Here is a 27,382-nt window from a genome sequence, read left to right as displayed (position 1 = left end):
GTGTGTGAATTCTTGCGGCTAGAGACTCTCAAAATTAATAAAGTTGAGAGAATTTTTTACGCGCGATAACTAGTTATAGGAAAAAATGGTTTGAGTATTTTTTGGTTTGGCGAGAGTTATGGCCCTTCTCAGTTAATTGATAAAAGTTACATCAGTCCTGCCTGACCTTTTTCATTCAATTTGGCAAGGACAAAACAGTGCACTGCCACGAAAAAAATAACACAACTGGCACGATAGAATAAAAAAAGATCTGTCACTTATGGCCGAAGCAAAATCAATTTCAATGTCCAAGTTTTCCATCAACGATGATTAATAGATCGCAGATACTTATGCAGGATAACTGTATACACGATCATTGCAACATGCTTTTCACTTTGAAAAGCTGATAACTAGTACCGTTAAATCTGTCACTGATAAAAATCAATTCCAACAATTGCACGACAATTATAAAGTCCTTGCAAGAAATTAGATTAAAATGTTTTAAATTTTCCTAGTGTTTTTTCTCAAGTGCGCAAAGTATAATACTTACACTAACGAATAAAACAAATAATTCAGCTTGTGCGTAAAAGCAGAGTTTTATTGAAAGGTCGTTTAATTTGCTCAGGTCCGGTGGTTCTTCCGGCACGCCCAGTGCCGTCATGGTACCATCGACCGGTGGCGGTCCTGGGAATCCCACAGGAGGCGGCAGGATGGCCGTCATCGGTGTGACCAGGAACGTGAGGCTAAGACGGCGTGGGGCATCAGGATTCGGCTTCTCTCTACGCGGTGGCCGCGAATACGCCGCTGGATTTTACGTGAGCGATGTGCAGCCAGGAGGAGAAGCCCATCGAAATGGATTAAGGGTAAGTCAGCTGGTAATATTCACGGGGCCGTTACTATAGACGGTAAAAATATATGGCCGACTCGTAAACCTTTCTTTTTGGTGACCACAAAAATGTTCTGCACGCCTTGGAACGATTCACTTCGTAGAATTTGAATGTAAAAGGTTTCGGGCGAAGTGCCGAAAGGGTTTTAATACATACATCCAGCTGAACCGTATAATGTCCAGGGCATAAGATCCAGTTATGTGTTTGTATCTAAAGCCAATAAGAAAATCAGCAATTTGGAATTTTTAACGAGAATATCCTTCTTAATGGATCCTTAGTGAAACCCATTTCTAAGCCTTCAGAGATTAGCATCATTAACGATAGCATCTTATGTAGGATCTTATTACTTATGTATTATTATTATTATTATTATTATTACTTATGTATTATTATTATTATTATTTATGTATTATTATTATTGTTATTATTACTTATGTATTATTATTATTATTATCTTATTACTTATGTAGGATCTTATTACTCAAGCTTCGAGTTTCTCGCATGCCAAATTTTGGTGATGGAAAATCGTTCCAAAGAGTGAAAAAGTCCTTGCAGTTGTTGGTAAAATTTGACGAGTTCGCAGTCCCTCGTTGGCGGTCTGTAAACAATTCAGTTTACGCGCACCGTGACGGATCGATTTTGTCATTAAGCAAACAATCCCCGCTCTATTTCGTATAATTTCACCGGCTGGTTGTTGCTTTCAGGTCGGTGATCAAATTATAAGGGTGAACGGGTATCCGGTGGAAGACGCCGTCCATCAAGAGGTCGCGCTACTGGCGAAAAATCAGCAAGTACTCGTCCTCAAAATTCGAAGTAATTATCACATTTTTGCTATCACTTATGCTAATCGTCGGCGAACCAGCCAATTTACCACGTTATCTCTAACCAATCGCTGTTCGCTTCGAATACTTATTGGTCATGCTTCTTTTTTTCAGGCGTGGGAATGATACCTGTGAAAGAGTAAGTACCAATCAGTCATCAAATCGGTGCGATTATTAAACGATTCTCCCCGATGATCCTTTCGAGGTATTTTAAAGAGCACTTTATGATTCGCAAAGCAACCCGAATGATCCTGTCACCTGGCACATGGTACAACAGCAACAGCAACAGTTGCAGTACAACGAGACCGGAGTGGGTGCTGTGCCGAGCAGCGAGGTCAGGATTCGAATCCTCGTCGGGGAAAAGGGACGACTAGGCTGCGGCGTCTGCAGAGGCATCGTGCCTGGCCTCACTGTTCAGGTGATCGAAGATTCTGTTAACAATTGGAATGAGTACACTTTAAATATACAGAACATTTCACAGAAAACAGAAAATTCTCAAAGAACCAAAAAGATTCGTATTTGATGTATATCAATTATTATTACTGTAATGGTAATTTAAATTTCTGCACCTCGCAAAATCTACATTTTTAAATCAATGTGCAATAACCACTCATAGATTGATCAACTTTACACGATGAAAGGGTCAATAGTTACATGCTGTTATGATTTTTGGAATTTACGATGATTTCTGAGAAATTTGCTTAAATGGGAGGGACTAATTTGAATATTGGGAAAAATTCGTGTAGCTTGGCAACAAGGTTTTTACATTAAATATTGAAATTTCTTGCGAAATATTGACATTTTGAAAACACATAAACCACGTGTTCATCGTGCTTCGCTGAATTTTTCTCGTTCAGTGAATTTCACGGGAAGATATACTGCACGAAAGTCTATTAATTGATAAAGGTAACGAGGTTAACGTGACGAAAATTGATTCAGGGTACCAGAGACGACGGACCAGCGAGGGCAGCGGGCCTGAAAGCCGGCGACGTGATCGTTTGGTGCAACGGACAGCGGCTCACCGATCTTCCGTTCGAAAGAGCCATCGAGGTAATGAGAAGCTCCGCCATTCTCGACCTAATAGTGCAACGACCCACGCCAAATCACCTTTACGACTGTCCCGAGCCGCTGTGGACCCGAGGCTCGAGTGGCTACGACTCTGAAACGTCGAGCGTAGCTGCGGCCAGTCCACAGCCCCAGCAGAATTCTTCTTACTCGCCGCAGCATCAGCACGATGCCAGAATGCATCATCGATATCCCCGCGACGATGCCTGCAACAGAAACGGGAGGTTAGTTGCGAAGAAGATGCCGTGGTGCCAATGCAAATCTAAGAAGTTACTTGGGTTCGATATTTCATCCCTTAGCATTCCAATCGGCATGTCGACTACGGAGAAGCTAATGCATCGGTAGCACTGTCGCTAGAAAACTCTCGCATTTTAACCCGTTGCACTCGAGTAACGTCAAAAATTGCCATGCCATAGCTCACAACAATATTAGCACTCCTGGATTTGTTAAAACCTGAAATGTACTACGAATAAATGCGCTTAATTTCATATAAACGAAATGGAAACGATGATACAAAATAAAAATATTGGACCCAAACAGATGTCCGCGTTGCGAAACAACTTGAATAGCGTCGAGTGCAAAGGGTTGATAATATGTTGTTGCGCATTATTTTACAATTCGCCGAAATATGCTGTGATACTTTTGAAGTGCTAAGGGTTAATTATTGTCTCCCATGTTTGGACTGTTCTCGCAGAGCGTACAAAATTCGATAATACCTGCTCGTTTGTGATTGGAAAGCGTTAATTAACGGAGGTAGAACAATTACGAAATTTAATATACCGTGGTGCACGGTTGTAGTACCTTAAGGCCAGCGATCATTGTGCATAATTCTAGTTAAGAACGTTCGATTAAACGTTGTTTCGGTGTGGAAGCGAGACCGGAGGGCCGGCGTAAAGTATCAGCTGCGCGGCTTTACGGCTCCGGATACATATCTTTCTCGTTACACGCTGTTATCGAGTGGCATCGATGGATTTACTCCGAGAGAAAGTCGTTCTATTAATAGGACATTTCGCGATAATAATCTCGGGGTATCGAGCACGACGAATTCTTCGCGAGCTCACGAACGTGCATCCTGTGCTTAAGCTACCGCGGTTAATCGTGCTTCCTCGCGGCGTCGTTTAATTGGAAATTAGAAAGTAGCACGTGTAATCGCCGATGAAAACTCATTCGACCGTGTGTCTTCGGATTTTCTAGGATCTGCTGCCCGCTGGCCTTGTCCACGAGCAGTTGCAGTTCAACGGAATGGCAGCACACTGACCAGGTAAACAAAACAAACATGCGACGGCGAATCAACTAAACAATCGTAGAAACTTCGGCTGTCTCTTGCTCGTAACAATGACTGGGAACACTTGTAATTCGTAAAGAAATTAATAAAGCTCGTTAATAATAACGAAAAATTCATGTAAATTCAAAGGAAAATTTCTATTGAGAATAATACATTTTTAACTGCATTATTTTTTTGCCGTACGAAGCTTCGAAAACCATGAATATCATAAAATCTATAAAATTCACAGTCTAGTGGTGACACATCTTCGCTAGCGACGCTGCAGATAGAAGCATGAAGTAAATGTAAAGTTTATAGTATGCGGAGAAAGTAGAAATACTTGGAAGTATCACATGATACGGTCAAAACAATTGATTAAATAATCTACCTTCGGAATAATGCGGCAGTTAAAAACGGCTTGAATTGTTTCGTAGGCACAGGAATGGACCCGCAAGCCAAACAACACCACAGTAATCCGTATCAATCAAAACCAGAACCAAAACCACAGGCACATGGCCGGGCCAGGTCACCCAAATTCGCGCAGCTACGACGAGGAGATCGACAACGAGCCGCTCTACGATCCCGTGGCGCCTCGAATCGATTACGAGGTCCACGATTTCGACGCAAACCCGCGGGACGAGGCGAATCGTCGATTAGCTTATCGCCGGGACAACTGCAGACAGCAGGAGTACATCTACGACGGTCCGGCCGAAGATATTCCTCCGTATCACGGATCCAAAGTAAGGAAAGAGAGCTTTCTTTTCGCTGGTCTGTGAGCCGTGACTGATTTTCGTGTATACGAACAACGTTACGGGAATTTCGTGGCGGGTAATTGATGAATGTTTAATGGGCGCTTTCTAGATGCCAGCGTCCACGTAATCGTCCGCGATCATCTGAACGGATTAGCGTGACGATTGACGCACGGTACAGCTTCGATGCAACTCAATTGAGCGGAGAAACGATCGCGAGGCTGTTGATCCGCTGCTTTGCATGCGAGCTAGCCTTAATGACTTTTGTTTGGTTTTTTTGCAGGAAAACGGCATGCAGAGCGAAGGAGAGAGGAAGACGGTAACCACGGTAGAAGTGCATCAGTCTGTCTGCCCACCTGCACCGCCGCCACCGCTATCTTACAAATGGCCAGCAGGTTTGTCTCGGACTCGACGATTCTCCCGGCCACCGTTTGTCGAACTTCCTGCAATATTTAACTGAGATAAACGCTGCGATAATATCGAGGAGAGAGTACTTTTCTAACTAAAAGTGTAATTTGTTTCACATAATTAGACTGTTCTCTGAATGTAAACAATCGCAGATCGATTAAGATCGTCGAGATTAGGCGAAAACGTTAATTTAACCAAACAAACCTTATCACGGACGGTTATATAAACGAACCAGCGTGTTTATTCCTCGACGACAATGATAAGATTTAATGTTTTAGATATAGCTGAATGATTTGTTGCGACGTCATGTAGACAATGGAATGACCGTCTAAGCCAAAAGATTATATAATAATAATGCTTTGTATTGTATAGAGTAAAGTGGAGCCGGTTGCTTAGGATGACCAATCGCTGTGCTTTTCGATTATTTCACGGCATAATTGTCTTTATATTTATCGAAGGATATCAATGATATCAAATTTTTTCATTCAAAAAGTAAACAAAATAAAAGAATAAAAGAGTTTGATATGTCTTATTCGATAATTATAGAATTAATTATGTCCGAAAACAAACCAAAGGCAATTGGTCACCTCGCAGTAATCGGCACCTCTATCCTACTGTATTAATTATCGAACATTCGATCGAGGACGGTTTCGAGGTCCGCGTACTTTGCAGTAAACGCACTGGTCCTGCTGACTTTTGAAAATGCGAATCATAAAGTAACGGTAGAACGATGTTTACGCAGAGACGAAACCAATGAACGCCATGGGTGTGCAAATGGGCAGCACAATGTCAATGGGCAGCACAGGCTCAACAGAAACAGAGTCGAGCCTGGAGTCGTCCTGCAGCAAGGACTCTGCCTCGACCTCGTCGTCATTGTCAACGTCCTCCTGCGAGCCACCGTCGACGGTCTCCTACGGCTCGGTGATGGCAGCCACAACCGGGACCAATAAACCCAATGACACGCCGGTTGCAACGCACCCGACACAACGCAATTGCGCCACAAGGACGTCGCCGATCGCCTGCACCGACTTGAGCACTGCCATAACGCAAGAACTGCAGAGGCGGGCGCAGCAGGTAGGAGCGCAGTATTATCCTCTTGCGAGACTAACCAGTATGCGGCTTGCAACAATTCCTATGAATAAATTACGAATGTTTATTCAAAGTTGAATTTCTCTTAGCCGAGGAATCGGAAGCAGTGAGATAGTTGTACGCTCGTGGTGTGCATTCTTTGAAAGATTGTCGAAGCAACCCGTTCGTAAAGATCCGCAATCTACTTGAGAACCGTGAGCTATCTCAATTAGATCAAGATAGGCAAGCTCGTGTATAACTAATTCAAAACGTATCTGTATACGTAGAAACGGATTGGAAAATCTTGAGCGGCGAATGCTCGAAGATAGGAACATAAGATTGAGAGATTTTGATAGAGAGAATGGTTTTTATGAATTTAATATAGTAACTTTATCACATTCTTCTATAGATTTTCGACGTCATGTTTTACTATACCAGGGTCCAAGTTCTTGTACTTTATACCTTCTATTAATCCTGAAAACGTTATCTCTCTGCTTTTGACCCTTGATCTACGTTTTTATAGCTATTGCGACTGAAAGATCAATTTTCACGTACAACTATCTAGGGTTAAGATTCCTTAATATGTGTTTATCTTCGATTCTCTACCTCAATCAATATCTACAAAGACATGGCATACGTGAGACAATAATCTCGCTTCAGCAGGTCTGTTAAATCCTATACAACTAGCCTTCGAATGCCTTCTTCGCTATCGACGAAGAAACGAATCGTAAGTAGAACTTTCTACAAGATAAATGAAACGAACGTTGCGTAGGTAAAATCTGAATAGCGATCATTGCGTTAAACGGATAACACAAAGTCTCTTGATCTCTTCGCAACGATTGTGCGACATACATACACTTTCATTAATCTGTTTCGCTTTAACGCGTTGTTTGAATCATCGCTATCTCGATACTCTTAGAGTACTGTAGTTCGAAAAGTGAAATTATCAGTCATTCACCAACTTAGTCACGCTTTCTTGTGTGTGGTGTAAAATGTGTCTGCTCGGCTTGTCTATCTTTTCAAGGATCATGCTCTGCGATCTACTGTTCAAAACCAAAAGTCTGCACGCATCGATGGCGTAGAAACGAAAAGCAGTTTTAGCTTTCATCGGGTTTCATCATACGATGATAGTACAAGTTTCTGAAACAACGACTCTCTTCCTCTGTTTACAGTGGCTTTTACGTCATATTTGGAGATAACGTACCCAGAAATAGATAGTGTCTTCCAAGAAGCTATACTCATCGCTGCCACCTTACTCTCATTTCGCAAAATCCAGTTGGTCATAACAATTTGATTATGATACATTCCCGATAATGGGGGCATGACAAGAACGTATCATTCACAATATCGCCGTTAGAATAGATAATCTCTTCTTATAACCACTTTTATGTTAGTATTCCAATCGTCGATCGTCGATACACGTCGCGCAACCGTCTGCTTTCAGAGGAGCATGAACGCCGCCAAAGCTGAAGCTATGAAAGAGAAGACACAGGAAGCCCGTAAATCTCAAAATCCGGAAGCCCTGAGGGCACAAGAACAGAAAGTCACCCATGATAAGGTATTCAGACTTTTTAATATTATAAAGGATCATGATCTACAATATTTATGTGGTATTAGACTGCACAAGACGAGTTAAAATAGCGTTATTATAATACTTGCATACGAATTAATTATGCTCCTATTATCGTAATTATAGAGAAAGATCTTATTAGGCTATTTGGAATAACTTTTACATACATACATATATATCATTTACAATTTAAATCAGCCATCGTCTTAAATTCACTTCCCATTTCCACAAATCTCGGTTTTCAATTGCGTACATAATCTTGTTCACGTGTGTCAAACGACTCGTACACGAATCTGTTCAGTGTTCGATTACAAATCTTGATAAGGTACTCATACTTTTCAATCTTATAAAGAATGAGAGTATAAAATATTTATGTGTAAAATATTTATGTTAAAATCAATTTGATTCATCATCGCGATCAATCATTGCAATTATGTTTTGCAATCATGTTATTAAAACACATGTATAAAAATTGATTCTACTTCGATTATCGTAATCGTAAAAAACGATCCTGTTGGACTATTTCAAGTAACTTTTATAATACGTACGCGTCATCTGCAATTTAAATCAATCGTCGTCTTAAGTTCACCGCTCACTCTGACAAATCCTGGTTTCCAATTGTGTTCACAAGTGTCAAACGACTATTTAGTAAACTAAATTTCACACGAGTCCGATCAGCGTTTGATCGCTGATCTTGATTATCGCGTACAGATTCGCCTGCCATTTATTAATTAGCACGATCAAGCGGCCGCGCGAAAAGAGGAAACGTCGCGCGGCCTCTAGACTGTAAAGATCCGCAACAGTAACGAGCAGAGAGAGAGCCGATCTAATTAAAAATTATTGCCGCGATGTTGCAAACGATTGAACTTTCGTGGATGAGCCGCTGAAACGACGATATTCACAGGTGGGCTGTCTGGGCAGTGACGCTCCTCGCGTTGTTTATAATCGCACGCGGACACGGCGGGCGATGCAGTTGCAATTTCACCGTGTTCTCGGTCCGTTTCCGATCAGTTCTGTTCTTCGCTTCCAAATCGAGAAGTAAAAGTAACATTAAGCGGCGACGATAATAAAACCACATTCGAGCGAGTCGACTGCTGATGAATTCTTGCAATTGCCGCGGCTCGACTACAACGTTTCGTTCTGTTCCAGCTAATGGAGGAGTTCAAGCGTGCTCACCGGAAGATGTTCAACTCCAGCCAGCAGAAAGTTCATTTCTCCGATCAGCCGGTCGAGCAGGTAAGAGAACGATAACGCCGCTATCTGTTACTGTCCTCGAGTCGCGCCGGGGTCCGGCACGTTTTCCAAATTCCGGAAGCCCGCCTCTTGTCATTGCTATCCGCGCGCAATCGCCGAGATTGGTTCCGCGAATTCCACGCGCGAACGAAACCATTATATTCGCGGAGTACGCTCGCACGAGCAACGACATCGCTGAGCGATGACTTTCACTGTTTTCTTTCTCCTGACGAAGACGTCACAGCCTCTGATCACCGAGCCAAGGTAAAATTCCTCGTTAGATTATGCGACGATACGCGAGCGCCCTGTGGAAAAAGCGGAACTACGGGAACGCCGCGAGCCAATTAAAAAATCCTATTAGCAGCAAAGTCGGAATTGCTGCACGCGGCGAAGACGTTTCCCGGTGAGGAATATGCATGCTAACCAGCCTGTATTAAATATTGATAAAAGACGGAAAGAAAGATGGGGAGAGGGGGGGGCAGCAAACACGAGACCGGGAGCATCCTCCGTCGGTGATACGGGCGGGCTGGTGTTCTAACACGGTTAATTACACAACCGGCGAGATCTACCAATGCAAACAGATAACGCTTCGAAATTGCGAGCGCTTCGGTGCAGTCATTGTGCCGCGCGAAAGAAACGCGCGTCACGCCTCCGGGTATGTGAACGCGTACGCTCAAGTGCACCTGAATTTATGAAGAACCGCGTTATTAACTGTTATACTCGCGCTCCGCCGAGATAGAGACCGATCCACCCGCTTATAGTCACGAACATTTCACTGTTTCGCCTCAGTACTAGGGTATCCTCGCGTTCGTGTAGACTGACTACGGTCGTCGAATCGCTAACGAAAAGTAACTACAACCGGTGATACGATCGGGGAGAACCTAGCGAATGTTTCTCGATTTGTGTTTTCTTGAGTGACTGTAAGTGTAGTTTCGAAGATCTACGATATCGAAATAATTATTTTTTAATTGTTATTCACTTAATAACAATTCCGAATAATATTTTAACAAAATTTAATCGAACATTCAACGAGCGTACACAGTAACATTTTAAGACGAATTCCAAGACCAATCATTAAACTGTGGATTTCATGTTTTAGATTTGATTCTTAAAAAATATAGCCTTCCTATTCGCGATTATTCGGTCTTCGGTATATAAAGATTTCAATTTACATAATCGTGTGCAATCTTCTAACCGCACAAGGAAGTTTTATAGCAAATGTCTGTAACCCTCGGGCAAAACGACTTCCCAGTAGAACATATTAAAACAGGCTGTCGACTAGATTATCTGAGCAATTTCTTCGCATGCGTCGACGTCCGATGCGCGAACCCGCGGACCATCGATAATTACACAATCTGCTATCAGTTGGTAATCGACGTCGATCGGTTCGCCGATGCCGCTTTAAATACGCGCGAGTGCCCGCCGCCACGGTCGATTCCACCTTGGTTAACGCAACCTGTCGGCTTCTTGCAAACCGTGGCAGACGCGCAAAATAATAGAGCTTACATAAGAGCCGGAGGCAACGCTCGTGATTGTGTTGCCAGTGTGCGCGGATCGGTGTTCAAGGTGGGCCGCAGAAACACCGCAAAACACCGCGGCTATGATTAACAAAATCTCGACGTCCGCGGAAACGCAGCCGGCAGCGTAATTCGGAAATGGCGGCGTTCCGTGTCCTCGGTCGTTGTTTCCAGGCGCAATCGCGGGAACAGTGAGCAACACAGTTAACTTTTAATTGGCGGCGAGCTTTTCCTTGAACTGTTAATTAACACGGCCGGACCCGTGATTTTATAAGGAGCGTAGAACGCAAAGCAGGTGCTCGAAATTTGCCGATCCCGCTGGAAAAGGAGATCCCATCGACGATGAAAGGGAAAGTTAATTAACGAATGATACGAGTTTGAAGCCCGAAGGATGGACGGTTCAGTGAGCAATGGCAAACGGAGGAGCCGAGTGTTGGTTACCATCACTCCTTACGGCGTTAGTTATCGAATGTCTCTGTTCGACGTGTTATCGACAAGTTTCGATCAGTCGTTTGTGCATGGTAAAGGGCAATTAACAACGCTTAGCTGAAACCGCCGATAACGAACAGATGTGTGTTGCCTGACGTTCGCGTTGATGGAACCCGGGCACGGCATATGTTGTCTAGCTTTTCGAACGTATTTTCATAGAACAAACTTATTTTCGAGATAACGTTTAAAAGGGGACATTGTGGAAAATAACACCTACCGCGGCAGTACGCCGTCGTAACTCCGTAGTCCTTGAATGCTTACGATAACATAAAAATTCCAATGCGACTTTATCGTCTCTTGGCAATCGGTTCGGTTGTTCAAATGTGATAAAAGTTGCGAAGGTATGAAAATATGTTTAGAAACAGCCGCGATAAGTATTCTAATTCCATCTGTTTTCGCGATGTCATCCGTGGCTTCGTAAGGTCTTACCTTATCGCGCAATATCGCTTCAGACGTGTTTAAATTCTCGCAATTAGATTAATACATTGGAAAACTGTTCGCATCCAGTAGCCGTCAATCTTTTGCATAATAACGTTCAACCTTTTATATCATTTAATGCCGTTACTATAGGAACAGGACAAAAGGGTGCTGAACAATTCTTCGACACCGAACATCCCTCCAGCGCCACCAACTCCGCCAGCACCCCCGGCACCCCCAGCACCACCTCCACAGGTGGTAGCACCTCCAGTTCCTCCAGCGCCGCCAGCACCTCCGGCACCGCCGCCACTTCCGCTTCTTTCGAAGAGCAAGAGCAGCGAGGACGCCGTCGAAATGCAAAGCATCGAGTCGTTCAAACTGAAGGACACGCCAAATCCAGTGATCCCAAAGCCACCGCCGACCTATTTCCCCCTACAGAATACTGCGGCAACCACAAACGGAAGTCCTCGGCACACCGCCGCCGGGAACAAACCGCAGGTTAACGGGAAAGACTCGTCGACCAGTCCGGTATCCGAAGTTTCGAAGCCTGCTGCCCCATCAGCCACTATGAACGGGCAAATCCCGAAACCTGCGGCAGGAAAAGTCGCGATTAGAATAGGAGCTTATGAGGGAGAGGCGAAGCAACCCTCCAAACTGGATTTTCTGTCGCAACAGGCACGACCGGAGAAAAATGGTACCAATGAAATAGCAAACGGGCCAGTGGTGTCTAGATTGCAGAACGAGCTGGCCGCTACGCTGCAGAGATCGAACCTAAGACGAAAGACTGACGGGGTAAGTTATCTCCTGTTATTCTCGTATTTTGTCACATTATTATTATTATTACCAATTAGAAATCATTGACAAAATGGTAATAGCAAGCACCGGTTAGTTGCTATGGCGTACATATCTTTAATAACGCAGATCAATCAAAGTTCTTGTAATTATTCAGTAACACCTGCTCCTTTGAGATTGATTCAGCTGTTCGAACAGCTGATGTCCTCGAACAATAAACAAATTCAGCTTCGGTTGAGGTTGCTACCAAATAATAGATCCTGTTTATGTGAGTAAAAATGACGGAACTAGAAATTACGTTAATAACAGGTTCGACGGAGAACAATGCGACTATAGTTCGTAGCACGTAAGGAGTAGCGAAAATACGCAGACCGAAGTCTTTTGTAATATTCTCTCGAAACTTCTGCCTTTCCTAGGAGGGACAATCAGCGATCAAGCCGATCCCCGAGAACGCATCAACTTGCAACAACGAGACAACGAACTCAGAGCCAGGCAAACTGCCGCAGAGCAGCGTCGAGAAGCTGGCGTCCGCTCTGAGCAACAAAGTCACCATTAAAGTGAACCCGGAGCAGAATAACCGATAGGAAGCTATGTAGCTGCGTCGTATAAGTCGAACGGATCGATTAGGAGTCCACCTTGTACCTCTGCCACAATGTACATTTTTGCACGCTCTTTCGGAAACCTACATCGACTTTATCGTAGACGAAAAACCGCTCACCCTATTGGCGAGCTTCTTTTTTACGTCTTTTACCCGTACGTCTTTTTTTATATGTTATTTATTATCGTATTATAGCGAGTAAGGAGTTATTAAACAAAAAAAACGGCTGATACCCTTATTAACCGAGACAAGGCACTGCGGCACCTTTTACCACGTAGTCCCGTGTCTTTAATCTTAGTCCCCTCCGTCGCCGGCTATGTACGCGAGCCGTGAAACTCGATGGAGGCATCGAACTGAAAAATAAAGACAATGATACCTAACGGAGTTCGAGTGTTCTCCTCCTTCATCTTCTTTCCCCTTGACCAACATTCCCATTCCTTGTAAGACTCAACAATAGAACAACAATCTTCGCTAAATCTACTGCGACGTCTCATAGCTTCGCTTCTTTTCATTAACCCTATAGCCTACAATATTTCGAAATAATGCCTAAATATATATAGCTTAAATATTACGAAATATAAATAAAATAATTATAATAACCTAAATATTACGAAATAAAGGCAATGATACCTAACGGAGTTCGACGCTAAATCTACTGCGACGTCTCATAGCTTCGCTTCTTTTCATCAACCCTATAGCCTACGATATTTCGAAATAAAGCCTAAATATATATAGCCTAAATATTACGAAATATAAATAAAATAATTATAATAACCTAAATATTACGAAATAAAGGCAATGATACCTAACGGAGTTCGACGCTAAATCTACTGCGACGTCTCTTAGCTTCGCTTCTTTTCATTAACCCTATAGCCTACGATATTTCTCGTATGGCTCGTAAACCTCGTTATGAAGATTTCGAATAATACATAGTTCGCTGAACTTACATATTTTTTTAAAATCCAAATCAAATTCTACTTTTCTATAATCAGTGCTTAAACATCAAAGTAAAGTATAGGATACAATTAACAAATTTTCTTAGCTGTGAAAGAAGGGGTTGAAGATTGTACGTGATCTCAAATAAATTCACTGATATATGTTAAATATTTCATTCGCAGCGATTGAACGTGTTTCACACAAATTGATACTTATTCATGTAATTCTTTTATAGTAATTAACAAGTTCTGAAGACTAATACCCTAAAGACAACAGCTTCGTCATCAAAATTAGCCGAGCGATTCGAAGCAATGTATTTCGAGTTGAAATGTAATTAAACGCTCGAGATCGCTGGCCTAACTGCAAACAGTACCAACTTCGACTGGAGTAAATATTGAATATTAACTCGTCAAGTTTAAATTAAATCAACTGAAGTGCTGTCCGAATTTCGGAGCGCAGAATTTCTGTAAACTTCGAGTGGCCTCGCGCAACCATCGAGAAGTTGTTAAGAACCAAATTCATTCTATGACATCTGATCGCAGATTCATTAAGAACTTGCTAACCTATCGCGAGGAGGAAACCTGCTGAAAGTTTTCGTAAAATTCCCCGGTCACGTATAATCATGTAAATGACTAACTTATCTGAATTCTGTCGTTCAGATTCGAAGGAAATTGATACGTTATGCGTTCGTCACGTAAAACAACGCGAACTCCTCGCCGTCGATCGAAGAACAACGACGTGGAGCACAGTAGGATTCGGAGACTACTGGCTTCCGAATACGCTGACTTCTCAGACGACATCCTCGTGGAATCTCCGTTCGCGGAGACCACGAGGAATGGTCGGGGAATTCGTCAAGTTTCCCTCGGTCTTACGCCGACCAAATTGATTATAGCCGCGGACTTTTTCAAAGACAGAAAATACTTCTGTCCGCGTGGCCTTGATCCGAGCATTGAGAGCTTCGAGCTGATTTCAGTGTACCCTCTACAATTCGTTACCCTGAGCGTGTTCAATAGGCGGCGTCGCAATGCTTTAAAGGCAAGGTAGAGGTTCGTTAATAAATAAAATCGTTCGATACGGTGGCCAGTTACGTGCATAACATCTCTAGCAAACAGTCTAAAAAATTAAGTCCACCAGCGCTTTTATGAAACTCGAACCGAGTTCATTCAAAGTTTATTAACAGTCTTTCAGTAATTTTGTAATTCTTATATGTATATTTTCGTATTTACATACGAGTGAATTAAGTTAACGTTTACATTAATGCGAGATTTTTCAAATAGAAAATTGTTCAAAGAAAATCAAACACGTTTGGTGGTATTCTTTTTTAATTTTGAAACTTTAGATCGACGCTTTTTCTGTCTAATTAAAACATATATGATCAGATTTGTCGATGGGAGAGTACAGTACTACGAACTTGGCGGTATTCAGAAGAGAAAGATTTTTTGGAACAAATGGTGCGAAGAGGTGGACAATTTTCTGTCGAAGAAAAGAGACGGGAGTTCTCTATCTGAAACGACTGCGGCAAGTTCGTCGAGCACGACTACTTTATATTTGCTGTCTTCAGAGATCGAGATACGAAAGAATCTGCGAAAGAAAGGAAAGAAAGCAATTTGCAGGTAAGCTCGCCAGTTTCTATAGCAACCTAGCCGAATTGGAATTGTTCTTAGCTCTGTTAGTATCGAAAAATTCAGGGTATGGGCGCACTACGGTGGAGCGGGCGACTACGTTCTTCCAACGTGGCCGCAGAAAGATCTCTATCTTGGACCCGATTATAATGAGCTAACAAGCGGCGAGTATGCACCCGTTCCTGTGCGATTCGCTGGCGCCAGCTTGGACGAAGTAAACAACGAACTGAAAGATATGTCGCCGGCTAAGTCCGACAGGGTCAGTTTTAGCTGGCCCACGTGTTCCTGTCACGACAAGAAGAACCAAAATGGTGAACTCTGCGACGTGCTGTTCGTCAGGGACCACAATCGTAGATACTGCAACACGAAAATGTTCCACACAAATTATCCGAGTTGTCCTTGTCAGAGTGTCATCGTGGAGGACAAGTTTGAGAAACTAAACGTGTGGTACAAGGACGAGGAAGACGAAGAGCCGCCGAAGAAGAACGACGAGGAGGAGGCGAAACTTCCTAAAAAATGTTTAACAGGAAGAGTATCGCGATTCGGTTTCGGTGTGTCGGAGAAATGCCATTCGAATTTAGTGCTCACAGAGTGTTATCCCGTGAGACACGGTGCGAGGTTCGCCCAGAACTTCTGCCTGCTAATGGAAAATGCAGTGAAACTCTGGGAAAGGGGAGGGAAAAATGGTCCCAAGTATTCGAAGCGTCCTAGACACTTCAGACGCTACGGTCTCTGCACGGCCGCTCATTTTCTGCATTCCCTCGGGCCCTGGACCGTTCAACCTGGAGAACGATGTACTCTTCAGGGACGCAGATCGTTCAGTTTGGTTACCATTCGTCGACAGTCTGCGGATACAGAGCTGAAGCTTCCTGTATCCCGACGTCAGTTGGCCGCCAGTATTTCTTACACGGCTCTGCAGTCCATAAGCAGCTATGGCTCCATTGGAACCTCTGCCAAAGGACGCGTGGTACTATTCTGGACGCCGGAGTATTGGTACCGTCCTAGACCAGCCTCTGCTGCTTACAGGTAGTGATCAAACGCGATATCCAAACCGAAATGAAATCTTAAACGTCTTCTTGTAACAGAGAGCTGAGGCAACACTTGAACCATCTAAAGACTTACCGACAGGAGAAAGAGAAGCCGGTGAAACGGAAGTTCTTTTCTAAAAGGAAAAAATGCCAGTGCGAGGAGGACTCCGTCATCGTCGCCGAAGAGAAACCTAGCTTCTTCGAAAGAATCTTTTCCGGGAATGGATCTTCCAAGAAAAAAAAGTCCGATAATCATGGAAATGATGACACGGCACAGTTGAGGAGATTATTGAGGATGGATTTCCGGATTACCATTTGGGACATTGATAGTTCGACTTTAGCCGCGCAGGTGACCCTCATAGATCGCGATCTCTTCGTCCGAATTCCTGCGGAGGAGATCGAGATCGTAGTGTATCAAAGAAGCTCAAAGAATGCACCCAATCTGGCGGCCTGGATAGCTTTCAGCCACCGGATCTCTTGTCTCGTCGCCAGCGAGATTCTTGCGATTAAAAAGTTAGGTGTCAGGTGTAGAATTATCGCGAGACTCGTGAACGCAGCCAGCAAGTGTTTTGCCATGGGAAATTTTCATTCGTGCAGGTCCATCTTGTCTGGTCTACAAACTCCTGCAATCTACAGGCTACGCAGTAGCTGGTCTTACATGCGCCTTCACCACGCTAACAGGTATGCTATTATTTTTCACGTCGGTTGTCGTTTCGTGTATATATAATTGGAGGCTTACTTATAAAAAAAAACAATTCCTGAGATCTGATGTACTTATGCTCCACTGATTCGTTCGTCAAATCATTCGTCATCCTGCTCCACGTATTGATTCTTCAGGTACGAAACTATGGAGCGTCTCTGCAAAATCTACAAGAGTTCCTGTGCCACGTTGTATCGACGAGCCTGGGCCAGAGCCGAGAGAAGTCCGCCTGCAATGCCATTCGTCGGAGATCTTCTGACTAAGCTTCTCGGCTTCAATAACGTGGATCGTCATCATGCGTACAATATCAACGTTTCGTCTGATAAACGTAGAATACGTGGGCATCGTCCGACAGAGACAAGCCCATCCGACGTAACTAAAAGCTCGTCTGATCTGAAAAATAATCAGGCCGTGGAGCAGAGACCGGGCGTAGGATGGCGCATTCTCACGGTGTTAACGAGACTGAGGAACAAAAGATACCCTGGGACGGACCACGTGAAACAATTGGAGTTACCGTGGACAACCAGAGAACAAGATTTGGCGTGGAAGTATTTTTATCAGTGGCGTAACATTCTCCTGAAGCGAATCGTGTTCGCAAAGGAGCAGGAAAGGTTGAGGAACATGGATACAAGAATGAAACGGGTCCTGGAGGTCGTGTCCTGGTTGGCGGATTGTCAGAAACGGGCACGAGGATATGATTTCCCAGGGCACTCGTTTACGAGGGAATTTCTATTGAAGTCTAGATACAGGGAAGACAGGGAGAATTTTTTTATTAGTCTCAAGTTGGAATCATCGAAGGTAACTTGAACGAACATGTTATCAAATAAGTGGCAAAATGTTATCGTTAATGGAAAGATAAAGAAGAGGGTGAAATCGTCGGCCATCAATAATCGAGATTGCGATAAAATGAATCGACCAGCAGTGCATTATATTATGCACATAATAACGACACGAAACGTTACGAACCAATGAATAAATGAAAGAAACATAACAGAATTATAGAAATCAAATAAATTTATATAAATGCGCATACACATATACTGATATATATACAACTTATATGTATATACACATCGATCACTTGCTGGATTATTGTATCTACACGCGCTTTGTACTCGCATACCTATTTATCTTGTTAATAAAAATGTCTCATCCACTTGCACAAACGGATACCAACCGTTTCTGTAGTTAGTTAAAATGTCCAGTTAGTTAAAAAGATGGCAGGTTTCTTGATCATCATTTTATTCCGAACAGAATGTATATATAATGGTTTCTATACATACATATACACGTATCTCTTTTTCTCCTTTTCGCACGCACACGCGCTCTTCATCATTTTCTCTTGAATAAAATTCAATCAGTCATGAACTTAACAAATGAGTGTTCGCGATGGGCGGAAGAGTGAATCTTGAACGAAAAGATCCATGTTGGATACTTGACTAGAAAAACACGGAATCGTCGTATTTACAGTAACAAAATAATAATCGTAGTTAACGGTAAAAAGTAAAACCAAAAATATACGAACGAAACAACGAGCGAAGTAATCGAACAGCGTAGAACAATTGGGAACAGTCTTTTTCTGGCACGATGCTGAACATGATCCTCCGGCGATCGTTAATTATGATCGACAGAAGCGGTGAAGTTTTCGTTAACGTTTCTTCTCAAAAATATAATCTACTACTTTCTGAGGGGAGGCTGCGTGGCGACGTGTGCACGCCGACAGCCGTTTTCATACATCACGTCGACAAGTGTATTTTGTTTATTCAGTACGTATTTTCGAGCGAATCTCCGTCGTTCACCGATCGAAACTGTAATTCTGTGATCGCCTTACGTATCGCCGGTCGCGCAGACGAGTTTCTTTAACTACTATTTACACGTACCATTCGAGGAACTCGTTGGGAATAATATCTCGCAACGATTTCATTTAGGGTAACAAAATATCGGGGACTAGTATTTTCCATTCGTTATGCCTGTGTTCCTATTTCTTCCGTCCTTCTGTCAACTATTCGATTTTCTATCGATGCTCTTCCGTTTACATGGTTTGCAGAATTATTAAATGGCCGAACATTGTCAACGAAGAGCTGTCATAACAATCTACACACAGTTCTACAGATTACGAAAGTCGAGATTCTTTTCGGATGAATTCAATAGTCAAGAGAAAGATGGAAAAAAGTTATATAACTACGTAGAAAATATATATACATATATATATCTAGATACATTACTGACGAATCGTTTGTTTTATAATAGAAAGATCGACAGAACTATTGCATTTGTCCGGTGAATGTTTCAAAGACGCCGGCCAGAACTGTGCGAACTCTATGAACTGGTGAAATTCATTGAAAAATAAATGAGACAAAGATTTCATTGATAAAACGACAAAAAGTGAACTCTGCTTCGAAGATAATTTATTTTTAGAAAAACCTGCACGCTCCTTAAAAGAAAATACACTATTAGGACAACTAATTGATTTTCTCCAAATAATCGTACAGTCCAATTTCCGTTCTAGAACCAAAATATTAGCCATTGATCTTGTATTTCTTTAGGCCCGACCCTCGTAAAAAATAGGGCGTTGTTCTTTCCTTACAAGCTAAGAAGGTATAATAATTAAAATCTAACCGAGGTAACATTTAACATCAGTGTTTAACAGTAAATCTGAAACGATCGATCTCAAAACTTACGCTGTTTCCTCAATGAGTTCCAGCAATCCGTGCAACTTCGCGTTCCAGACTTCGAGCTTTGAAACACACTCTGTACGAGAAATGAATAATTTGCACGCGATAACCGCGGTTCGACCACGGTATATTTGGCTCCTGTTGCGCTATGAATCCGAAGAAAAAACAGTGGGAAAACTGCTGAGCTTCCTAAACTTCAAAGGCAAAAGTGAAATGCGATCACAAATGCACCGCGTCAAAATGCCCGAACGGCAACCACAATTTTGTCACGAACAGTACAATACAATATATAAGGTCTCGGTAGACGAGGTCCGAAGTGTACTATGTACCATAAATACAATAAATTCTTGTAGAGTATCAAAAAGAAGTATCTAAGAACAGAGGTCCCCACCCCCTGTTCATGATGATTTAAAAAACGAATGAATCGTCGTTTCTGATAGTCTTGCTAATACTATACGTTCCGAGGCCCATCGTCGATCAAGAATCATGAGCACTCAATTAGCGGAGAACGAGGCGATGCATCGAGTCAGTCGTGAAACGTAGACAGGCGTTACGTAGGGCTTGGCAATTACCGATATTCCTGCTAATTCTCTTTTTTGTCTCTCCATGATCTGTTCTTCCATCTTTCGTATGCGCTACGCATACATTCCGCGTTCTTTCTTTTTTTTTTCATCCTCTGTTTGATCGGCTTGAGTCAAGGTACCTGTGGTTTATAGTATACGAAGTCGTAGTAGCTCTATAGTTATCGTTAAGATTACATGCCGCCGGGTTTCGGAAGATTTGTGTCGTAAGCTCTGATCACATCCGTCTGGGTCACCGATCCTCCTTCTTCTTGAGAGAACGCAAATCCGTCTGTTTCGCGTAGCATGTGCAATAAGAAAGAGCGCAACCGATTAGTCTCTGTTATCACAACATAAACAAATCAGTATGCATGCACAAACTACAGTGATGAAGTAGTTAATAAACGGGTTAGAATAGTTTTTAGACAGATTACCAAAATGGGCACAATTTGTTAAGACTCTCATTGAAACGCGAAAAGAATTTCAACGGTCGCTTCTTACTCGAGTAATATTGATTTTTGAAGACAACAAAAAAAACCTAGTATTTTTCTTTGCGCAAATTGCAAGAAATTCGATTTAAGTACAAGCTAACAATTGGATAAGATTGGATGTATAATTGACTAAAATTGTGCCCATCTCTGCTGTCGACAGTATGAAGAAGTTTCTACTCAGAAAATTGTTCTGTTAATTGTTTTTCAGAAAGTTGAAGTGAGAGAGTCTAGTAAACAAGGGGACTGGACGAACAAATCGTTAGTGTAAACTACAATCTAGTATGGACGTATATGTACACTTGTAAGACACATTATAAAATGGTGCATGTGCGATTATCGTGTGAAGAATCATTAGCTTGTCGAAGAATCTATTCTTAGTAGAAATAGGCGAAAGCCGTGAACACATCAAGGCGCGTGCTTTTCGCTGTACTTTGTTAGAAAGACAAACCAAAGGGTACAACGCGACGAGCTTAGAAAACACAGGAAGCATTTCTATAGATCGACTCTCGACGAGAGTTTTCTTTAGTACTACTTCACTGAAGGTTTAGTAACTGAATGATTTTTCGATTCCAGCCCGTCGCTGTGCAGACAAAACAACTTACGTGATAGCTCCACCTCGACATTAACTCTGGAGGCGGCGTTCGATCGCCTGGAGAAAACGCTTTTTACGTTTTTCAGTAGCCGTGCCGTCTCCGTCAATCTGCAAAGCCGTGCATTCAAACATTTTTTAAAAAACCTTCGAACGGCCATCAACTGTCCTGATTCGTAACCGATTTAAATTGTAGATGCCGAGAAACACAAGCGTGCTAGTCTGAATCGAACGTAATAAATCGCCGTGGGAACTTCGTCAATTCGACGGTGAGCAATTGTCACGCAATGCCGTCTCTTGATAATCTATCGGATGACCACTGGTCTATATAGTGATGCATGCAGTGCGATTGTCTACAAAAGTATGCACTACAAATTCGCATCACCCCTTTGGAACGTGATAAGACAACAGACAATATCGATGCTCTACACTGGACTAAGTCGATAAGCTACTCCTTTTTTTTTAACAAATTGTATGTTCTGTCAATGCTATAGCTGAGACAATTAAAGATTGCAGGATTAATTCGAGTACTTGTACTTCTACAGACTACACTGTGGCTATCGAAACCATGTTGTTCAGAGACAAAATTCTGATGATCATAAACGACATTAACTCGAAAAATGATGTAATCTCGATACTATGTGAAATCTTTAAGTATCAATGATATCGGTAGGTTTGACAATTCTGAAGACCAGTAAAACTTGATAGACGTTACTATCAAAGATGCAGTAAAATTTCAGGTTGCAACTTTGACAAAACATTCGAAATTATTTTTCAAGTGGCATAATCGACGTCCTCTAACAGTGAGAACCCAATGTCCCATACACCTTGACACAAAAAGAGTATCAAATTAGCGTGAAATGCTTGCGGGTGTAGTAAGTGTAGTTAGTATCTGGTTATATTGCGGTGCCCTCGCAAGCGTAACGTTGAACGACCATGCGGTCTAGCTAGGCGCATTGCTTACACCTGAAAGTGTAAAATTACAGGAGCGGTACGTGTTACGTACTACTGCGGGATACTTACACCTCGCGAGGTCGGCGATGGCATGCACAGGCCTTCAGAGGATACCGCGGATAAAACATACCAGAAAACCGCATTAACAAACAAATACCACTTTGATACCAACAGATGTAGTCAATGTTAAATAAACAAGAGAATTAATTCTTGAACTAAACAAAGCTTGTGCTATTTACACTATTGTTAAGGTTGTTTTAATTTACTTGCGTATTGTTTACTTCACAACAAAACTCGGCAATGTACAATGATTAAAAAATACACAGTGATTTCGCAAATAAAGTTTTTTTCTATGCGAGCATATGCGCTATATTCGTTATGGAAGCCTTGGTCTTTGAATTACTATGTACATTTCTACGTAATCGCAACATATCGTTCATACTGCAAAACAATCCTAAATATACTGCAGGAATGTCGGTGCACAATGTACTAGAAGTATGGCTACGAACTACAGCATTACACAAAACATTACGAAATCGAAATCAATCAAGTACTAGCAACATAAATGATGCATCCGCATATTACAAACAAAAAAGTGAAAAAAAGTTCTCTCTTATCGATATACAATATTATTTCAACTCACAAACTGATTTTACTTCTAGTGGGTGGGAAGAGAAGAAAACATTGTTCGTCCCATTTTTATAATAAATATGTAATAGAACTTGTACTACATGTGTACAAAAACAGTACGATCACAGTACTGCAGTAGTTTGCAGTACGAATAATAGTTCATACGTATACAAATGATTCACACACGTGAGAAACATGGGATATCATAGGAGAGTGGAGTAAAATCGTGGAATGCTTACGAAATCCTGTGGTTCAGTAGGAATGTGCAGATTATTTAGGATCATTATGGAAGTCGGAATGGTGCAGACGAGACGTGCACAGTATGATGAGTGAACCACAAATCACGCGCCGCGATCGCAAATGGGAAGAATCTGATTTTATTTCGTCTTCGCGGCGACCAGACCGAAGTCCAACACCAAATTAACCATCGCCTCTTCCAATATGACTTTGACCTCCTGTTACAATATTTAATATTCTACTCAATGGAAATCAATTTAATTGTATAATTATTGTTAATACGATAGTAATTGCCGTGGTATAATTGATCGTTCTCGCAGAACCAATCCATTAAAATAAGCAATTTATGAAGCAAGTTACAGTAAATTCTCTCCTTATTGTCCCTCAGCTTATAAACAAAAATGGTCAATTTGGGAAGAGGAGAAACGATTATTCGACCCTTGCGGTTTATTTATATACTTACTATAAAAAGAAGCCGCAAGGGTCGAATAATCGTCTTTCCTCTTCCCAAATTGCCCATTTTTGTTTACAAGCTGAGAAACAATTGGAAAGAATTTACTGTATTTTCACCAAGGCTAAAATATACATATATACCGCTATACGCATGCATCTTTTTGTTATCACTAAATTAATTTTATAACGAATTGTAACTTTTTGAAAAATCTACATCCAATAAGCCATGCAAGTTAAACGATAATGAATGGCTTCTCAACAAATTTATCTACCAATATTTCATGCAATGTGTTCGCTTATTGTTCTGCATTGTGGTTTGATCGTTAGTGACATCAACTGAGCCGTTATCTCTAACTTGCTACTGCCAGTAGTTAGCTACCGATAGATAGTGGTATCTTTCTGCATGCGTAATATGTTAAATATTAAGGGTTGACACTTTTCTATCACGGAAATGTAGTCATTAAAGACTGTAGCATGGTATAGTCATTAAAGACTATAAAGCTAGTTCCACGGCCTAGATCAATAACTTGATTCACATCTTAAAGTAAGAAGGTTTAGTGAAAAGAAAATGAAAACTTACGAGCTTCTATAATCATGGCTGTTGAATATTTCCCCAGGGTCTGATTTCCTGATCTCGTTTTCTCTAGCTGCCGTAGTCACCGATTTCCAAACTGTATTTTTCACACTGTCAAAAAATATGTTTGATATCTTATGAAACACCCGAGAGATTGAATTGATACTTTAGTTAAAAATAAATTCTCAAAAGCAGTACAAAATATAAAAAGGTGCTTAATTATATCCGAAAGTGTATTGATAAATAAGAAGACAGTTTGTAAAAATCAACTATTTCTTTGGTATTTTGCTAAGGAACTTTATAACAAACGCATACTTACGCCTTAACAGTGACATCCAGTAGCAATACTGCTAACGGTATAAGTACCAAACCCAGCCAAAATACAGGCGAGGAAAACAACATTCTATCATTGCCTAGCATTACAGCACCCACATTTAATGTAGGCCAAAAGTTACTGAAACAAAATAATTGTTACCAATATTTTGAATATTTTGAATGTAAGTAAATAAGAACGTGTGATTTACCTATATATAAAAATAAATAAAAACCAAAGTAAAATAGATCCCCACGTTGCTAAATGAGTAACCCACGTCCAAGAGTTCATGATTAATCCTGCCTTCGCACAAACTGTCACTACAACATACTGTTAACAAGTACGATATAAAACGTTATCAAGCTTTTGGTAAAGAAATTATATTGTTCGGAATTACATAGTTTAAAACTTACAGTGTATACAAAATTTCCCAGAACGAGGTAACCACCATTTCTACCGTTTGACCATACCACACCTTCTTTCAATGCCATCAATGACAACCAATAAAGCAAAGATGAATGAATTAAAGCATTCGCAATCCATACCCAAAATACCTACAAATAAGAATATCATTAAAGGACGTCTCACATGAACAAAAAATTACCATACGTAATTAAGTAACGGTAAATAATGTGTTACCTTAATATTAAATGACGCTACCCCAGAATTTCTAGTAGCGTATAATCCAGGATGAGCTAAATGGGTTTCTGCGGAACATACTTTATCAAAAAGTCCCATAGCTAATGGAGGCGCGGCTGTAAATACCTAATAAAATATCTCCGTGTACTTAAGATGATACATTGCTTATACTTATAATGGCAAGTTTTGCTATTACTATACTACTTACAACATTGTAAAGACCAATGGACCACCTTTCAAAAAGGATCTGTCCGGACCAGCCGGAATAAATAGCGAACCATAGTTCAATGACGTACAGGCAAATATTCTTGTAAAATGAATATAATATCAGTTTACACATTCTGCTGTAGTTCCATGCACCGTGGACAAACAATAAACGTTTCAGAAAACGAAACTGTGCAATAGAATAGTCAGAAGCACAAGCTGCTTGAAGACCTTCAACGCCAGAAATTCCTAAATATAAAAGAAATCAGTATTGAATATTGTATAATCGTTTTTCCGTGACATAAACCAGCATATGCGATCTTACCAACACCAATATGAGCCTTTTGGATCATAGCTACATCATTTGCACCGTCTCCAATTGCGAGAGTTACAGCCTTTTTATTACTTGTAATTAAATCAACAACCTGAAAATATATACCGCATATAAAAACAATAGAGTGAAAAATGTGTTTGAAATTTTATAAAACGAAGAAATTACCTCAGCTTTCTGCATTGGCGAAACTCTACAACAAATAACAACTTTGCAAGACGAACATAAATCCAAAAAGTCCATTCTAATATCACAGGATAATGCGAATTCTAAAGTACTTCCATCTATGACAAGTGCTACCTCATTTTGACATTTCAAATCGATCCCAAAATCAAGACAACGTTGTATGATCACCTCTCTTGTTTTCTAAAAGTTAATATTAATCAGAACATCTCGAAATATTTAAACTATTTACTAATATGTAGTACTATTTTCCTTACATCTAGAGATTGTTCATTAATAATATACAACGGCATTCCATGAGTAATTAATTTACAAGAATATCCAATATTGATAGCAGTTTCCTGCTTGTCTCCAGTTAATACCCATACATTAATATCAGCTTGTAAAAGAGCTTGTATTGTTTCTGGCACCTGACAAATTAATCACATAACATTACGGCCATTTTTAGGAACATATAATTCAATGAGAATTATGTACCTGATCTTGCAATTGATCTTCGATAGCTGTAGCTCCTAATAATCGTAATTTTGTTTCAATAAGATTAGCAGCATTTTCTACCATTTTTTCACGGTTTCCTAAACTGATTATTGCGTTATGATAGGTTTCACGCCACCACTGTTAAAAAGGATTCAAACAGGTTAATTTTAATTCACTGAAAGCTAGATAGAATAAGACAAGTGCATTACTTGATAAAAATTGTCAGGTATATCAGCAACGGCAAAACAAAGTGTTCGTAAGCCATCCGTTGCAAACATTTCCAGATGCTCCAATGTTACATCTCGAAAATCATCTAAACTGATTTGTTCCGGATCAGTATTTTCTACAGGTGCTGGACATAATCTCTCGTAAATAACAGAATCAGCCCCTTTACAAAAGAGTTTAATTTTTCCATCTGGTGTTTTTACAATAACGGACATTCTTTTCCTAGCTGATGTGAACTCTATCACATTTAATATTTCGTATCGTAATCTTTCACCCAAAGCTATTACTTCCACATATGTTGGTGTTCTATTATCGAACACATAATTAAATTTACGTGCTCCATCTACCAAGGCTCTTTCATCTGTTAAGAAAAGAGAAAATAGTACACGTGAAATTATGTGTCAATATAATACATATTTAACTTATGTTTTATTCCGAAATTAATTACCAGGAGATGCAGCATGATAAATAATAGTATCATCTATCTTTTCTGGAATAACAGTATGACACACTGAAAGCATGATCATGAATTCATCCACTACTTTTGAATGATTCACAACCTTTTTATCAGCAGGTCGAGAAGAATCTTGTACCGATCTTCCTTCCATGATATCTCTAATTAATTCGCTATTAATATTACTACCACCTTCATCGCCATTCATAGGAATCGGCAAGCTGTAAAACATTAAAATTTTAAACAATAT

The 27,382-nt window shown here is 41.0% G+C and overlaps 3 protein-coding genes across 18 annotated transcripts in view; 2 read left to right on the top strand and 1 right to left on the bottom strand.

The window, feature by feature from the left end:
• The window catches only part of LOC143259009 (uncharacterized), an 84,525-nt gene extending 71,284 nt beyond the window's left edge, over positions 1 to 13,241 (top strand). The window contains exons 2-14 of one of the 2 annotated variants that reach the window (XM_076519734.1): positions 605 to 842; positions 1,571 to 1,679; positions 1,802 to 1,826; positions 1,925 to 2,105; positions 2,627 to 2,976; positions 3,947 to 4,013; positions 4,451 to 4,756; positions 5,049 to 5,160; positions 5,916 to 6,247; positions 7,686 to 7,799; positions 8,961 to 9,047; positions 11,621 to 12,259; positions 12,676 to 13,241. In XM_076519734.1, coding sequence (XP_076375849.1) covers positions 605 to 842; positions 1,571 to 1,679; positions 1,802 to 1,826; positions 1,925 to 2,105; positions 2,627 to 2,976; positions 3,947 to 4,013; positions 4,451 to 4,756; positions 5,049 to 5,160; positions 5,916 to 6,247; positions 7,686 to 7,799; positions 8,961 to 9,047; positions 11,621 to 12,259; positions 12,676 to 12,843 — 2,728 coding nt within the window. In that variant the 3' untranslated portion in view covers positions 12,844 to 13,241. Of the gene's footprint in view, positions 1 to 604; positions 843 to 1,570; positions 1,680 to 1,801; positions 1,827 to 1,903; positions 2,106 to 2,626; positions 2,977 to 3,946; positions 4,014 to 4,450; positions 4,757 to 5,048; positions 5,161 to 5,915; positions 6,248 to 7,685; positions 7,800 to 8,960; positions 9,048 to 11,620; positions 12,260 to 12,675 lie in introns of both variants that reach the window. The other variant, XM_076519733.1, reaches the window with a different exon arrangement.
• A 1,752-nt stretch (positions 13,242 to 14,993) lies between these two features.
• LOC143259010 (uncharacterized) lies at positions 14,994 to 18,629 on the top strand. Its single transcript, XM_076519735.1, has 4 exons — positions 14,994 to 15,406; positions 15,482 to 16,441; positions 16,501 to 17,124; positions 17,281 to 18,629. Exons 1-4 carry the CDS (start codon positions 15,051 to 15,053, stop codon positions 17,948 to 17,950), a joined length of 2,610 nt encoding a protein of 869 aa, XP_076375850.1. The 5' UTR covers positions 14,994 to 15,050; the 3' UTR covers positions 17,951 to 18,629.
• The window catches only part of ATP8A (ATPase phospholipid transporting 8A1), a 31,179-nt gene continuing 22,165 nt past the window's right edge, over positions 18,369 to 27,382 (bottom strand). For 11 of the 15 annotated variants that reach the window (XM_076519717.1, XM_076519718.1, XM_076519716.1 and 8 more), the window contains 14 exons: positions 27,127 to 27,353; positions 26,663 to 27,039; positions 26,454 to 26,591; positions 26,234 to 26,386; positions 25,962 to 26,159; positions 25,788 to 25,887; positions 25,467 to 25,711; positions 25,259 to 25,384; positions 25,033 to 25,173; positions 24,831 to 24,949; positions 24,626 to 24,760; positions 24,313 to 24,417; positions 21,472 to 21,569; positions 18,369 to 20,718 (listed from right to left, as the gene is read on the bottom strand). In XM_076519717.1, the coding sequence (XP_076375832.1) occupies positions 20,573 to 20,718; positions 21,472 to 21,569; positions 24,313 to 24,417; positions 24,626 to 24,760; positions 24,831 to 24,949; positions 25,033 to 25,173; positions 25,259 to 25,384; positions 25,467 to 25,711; positions 25,788 to 25,887; positions 25,962 to 26,159; positions 26,234 to 26,386; positions 26,454 to 26,591; positions 26,663 to 27,039; positions 27,127 to 27,353 (2,308 nt within the window). In that variant the 3' untranslated portion in view covers positions 18,369 to 20,572. Of the gene's footprint in view, positions 20,719 to 21,471; positions 21,570 to 22,481; positions 22,514 to 22,646; positions 23,498 to 24,312; positions 24,418 to 24,625; positions 24,761 to 24,830; positions 24,950 to 25,032; positions 25,174 to 25,258; positions 25,385 to 25,466; positions 25,712 to 25,787; positions 25,888 to 25,961; positions 26,160 to 26,233; positions 26,387 to 26,453; positions 26,592 to 26,662; positions 27,040 to 27,126; positions 27,354 to 27,382 lie in introns of those variants that run through there. The other 4 variants (XM_076519722.1, XM_076519719.1, XM_076519721.1 and 1 more) reach the window with 4 other exon arrangements.

This window comes from Megalopta genalis, chromosome 3 (genome assembly GCF_051020955.1).
Source record: "Megalopta genalis isolate 19385.01 chromosome 3, iyMegGena1_principal, whole genome shotgun sequence".
Lineage (NCBI taxonomy): Eukaryota > Metazoa > Arthropoda > Insecta > Hymenoptera > Halictidae > Megalopta > Megalopta genalis.
The sequence above is the reverse complement of the archived record's forward strand: the minus strand, read 5'-3'. Positions and strand labels throughout refer to the sequence as shown.

Bases quoted from the DNA above. Each gene is read 5' to 3' on its own strand.
- LOC143259010 (XM_076519735.1), top strand. From the start codon at position 15,051: ATGCGAGATTTTTCAAATAGAAAATTGTTCAAAGAAAATCAAACACGT. The intron at 16,442-16,500 runs GTAGTGATCAAA...TTCTTGTAACAG, and splicing joins CCAGCCTCTGCTGCTTACAG to AGAGCTGAGGCAACACTTGA. The intron at 17,125-17,280 runs GTATGCTATTAT...TTGATTCTTCAG, and splicing joins CGCCTTCACCACGCTAACAG to GTACGAAACTATGGAGCGTC.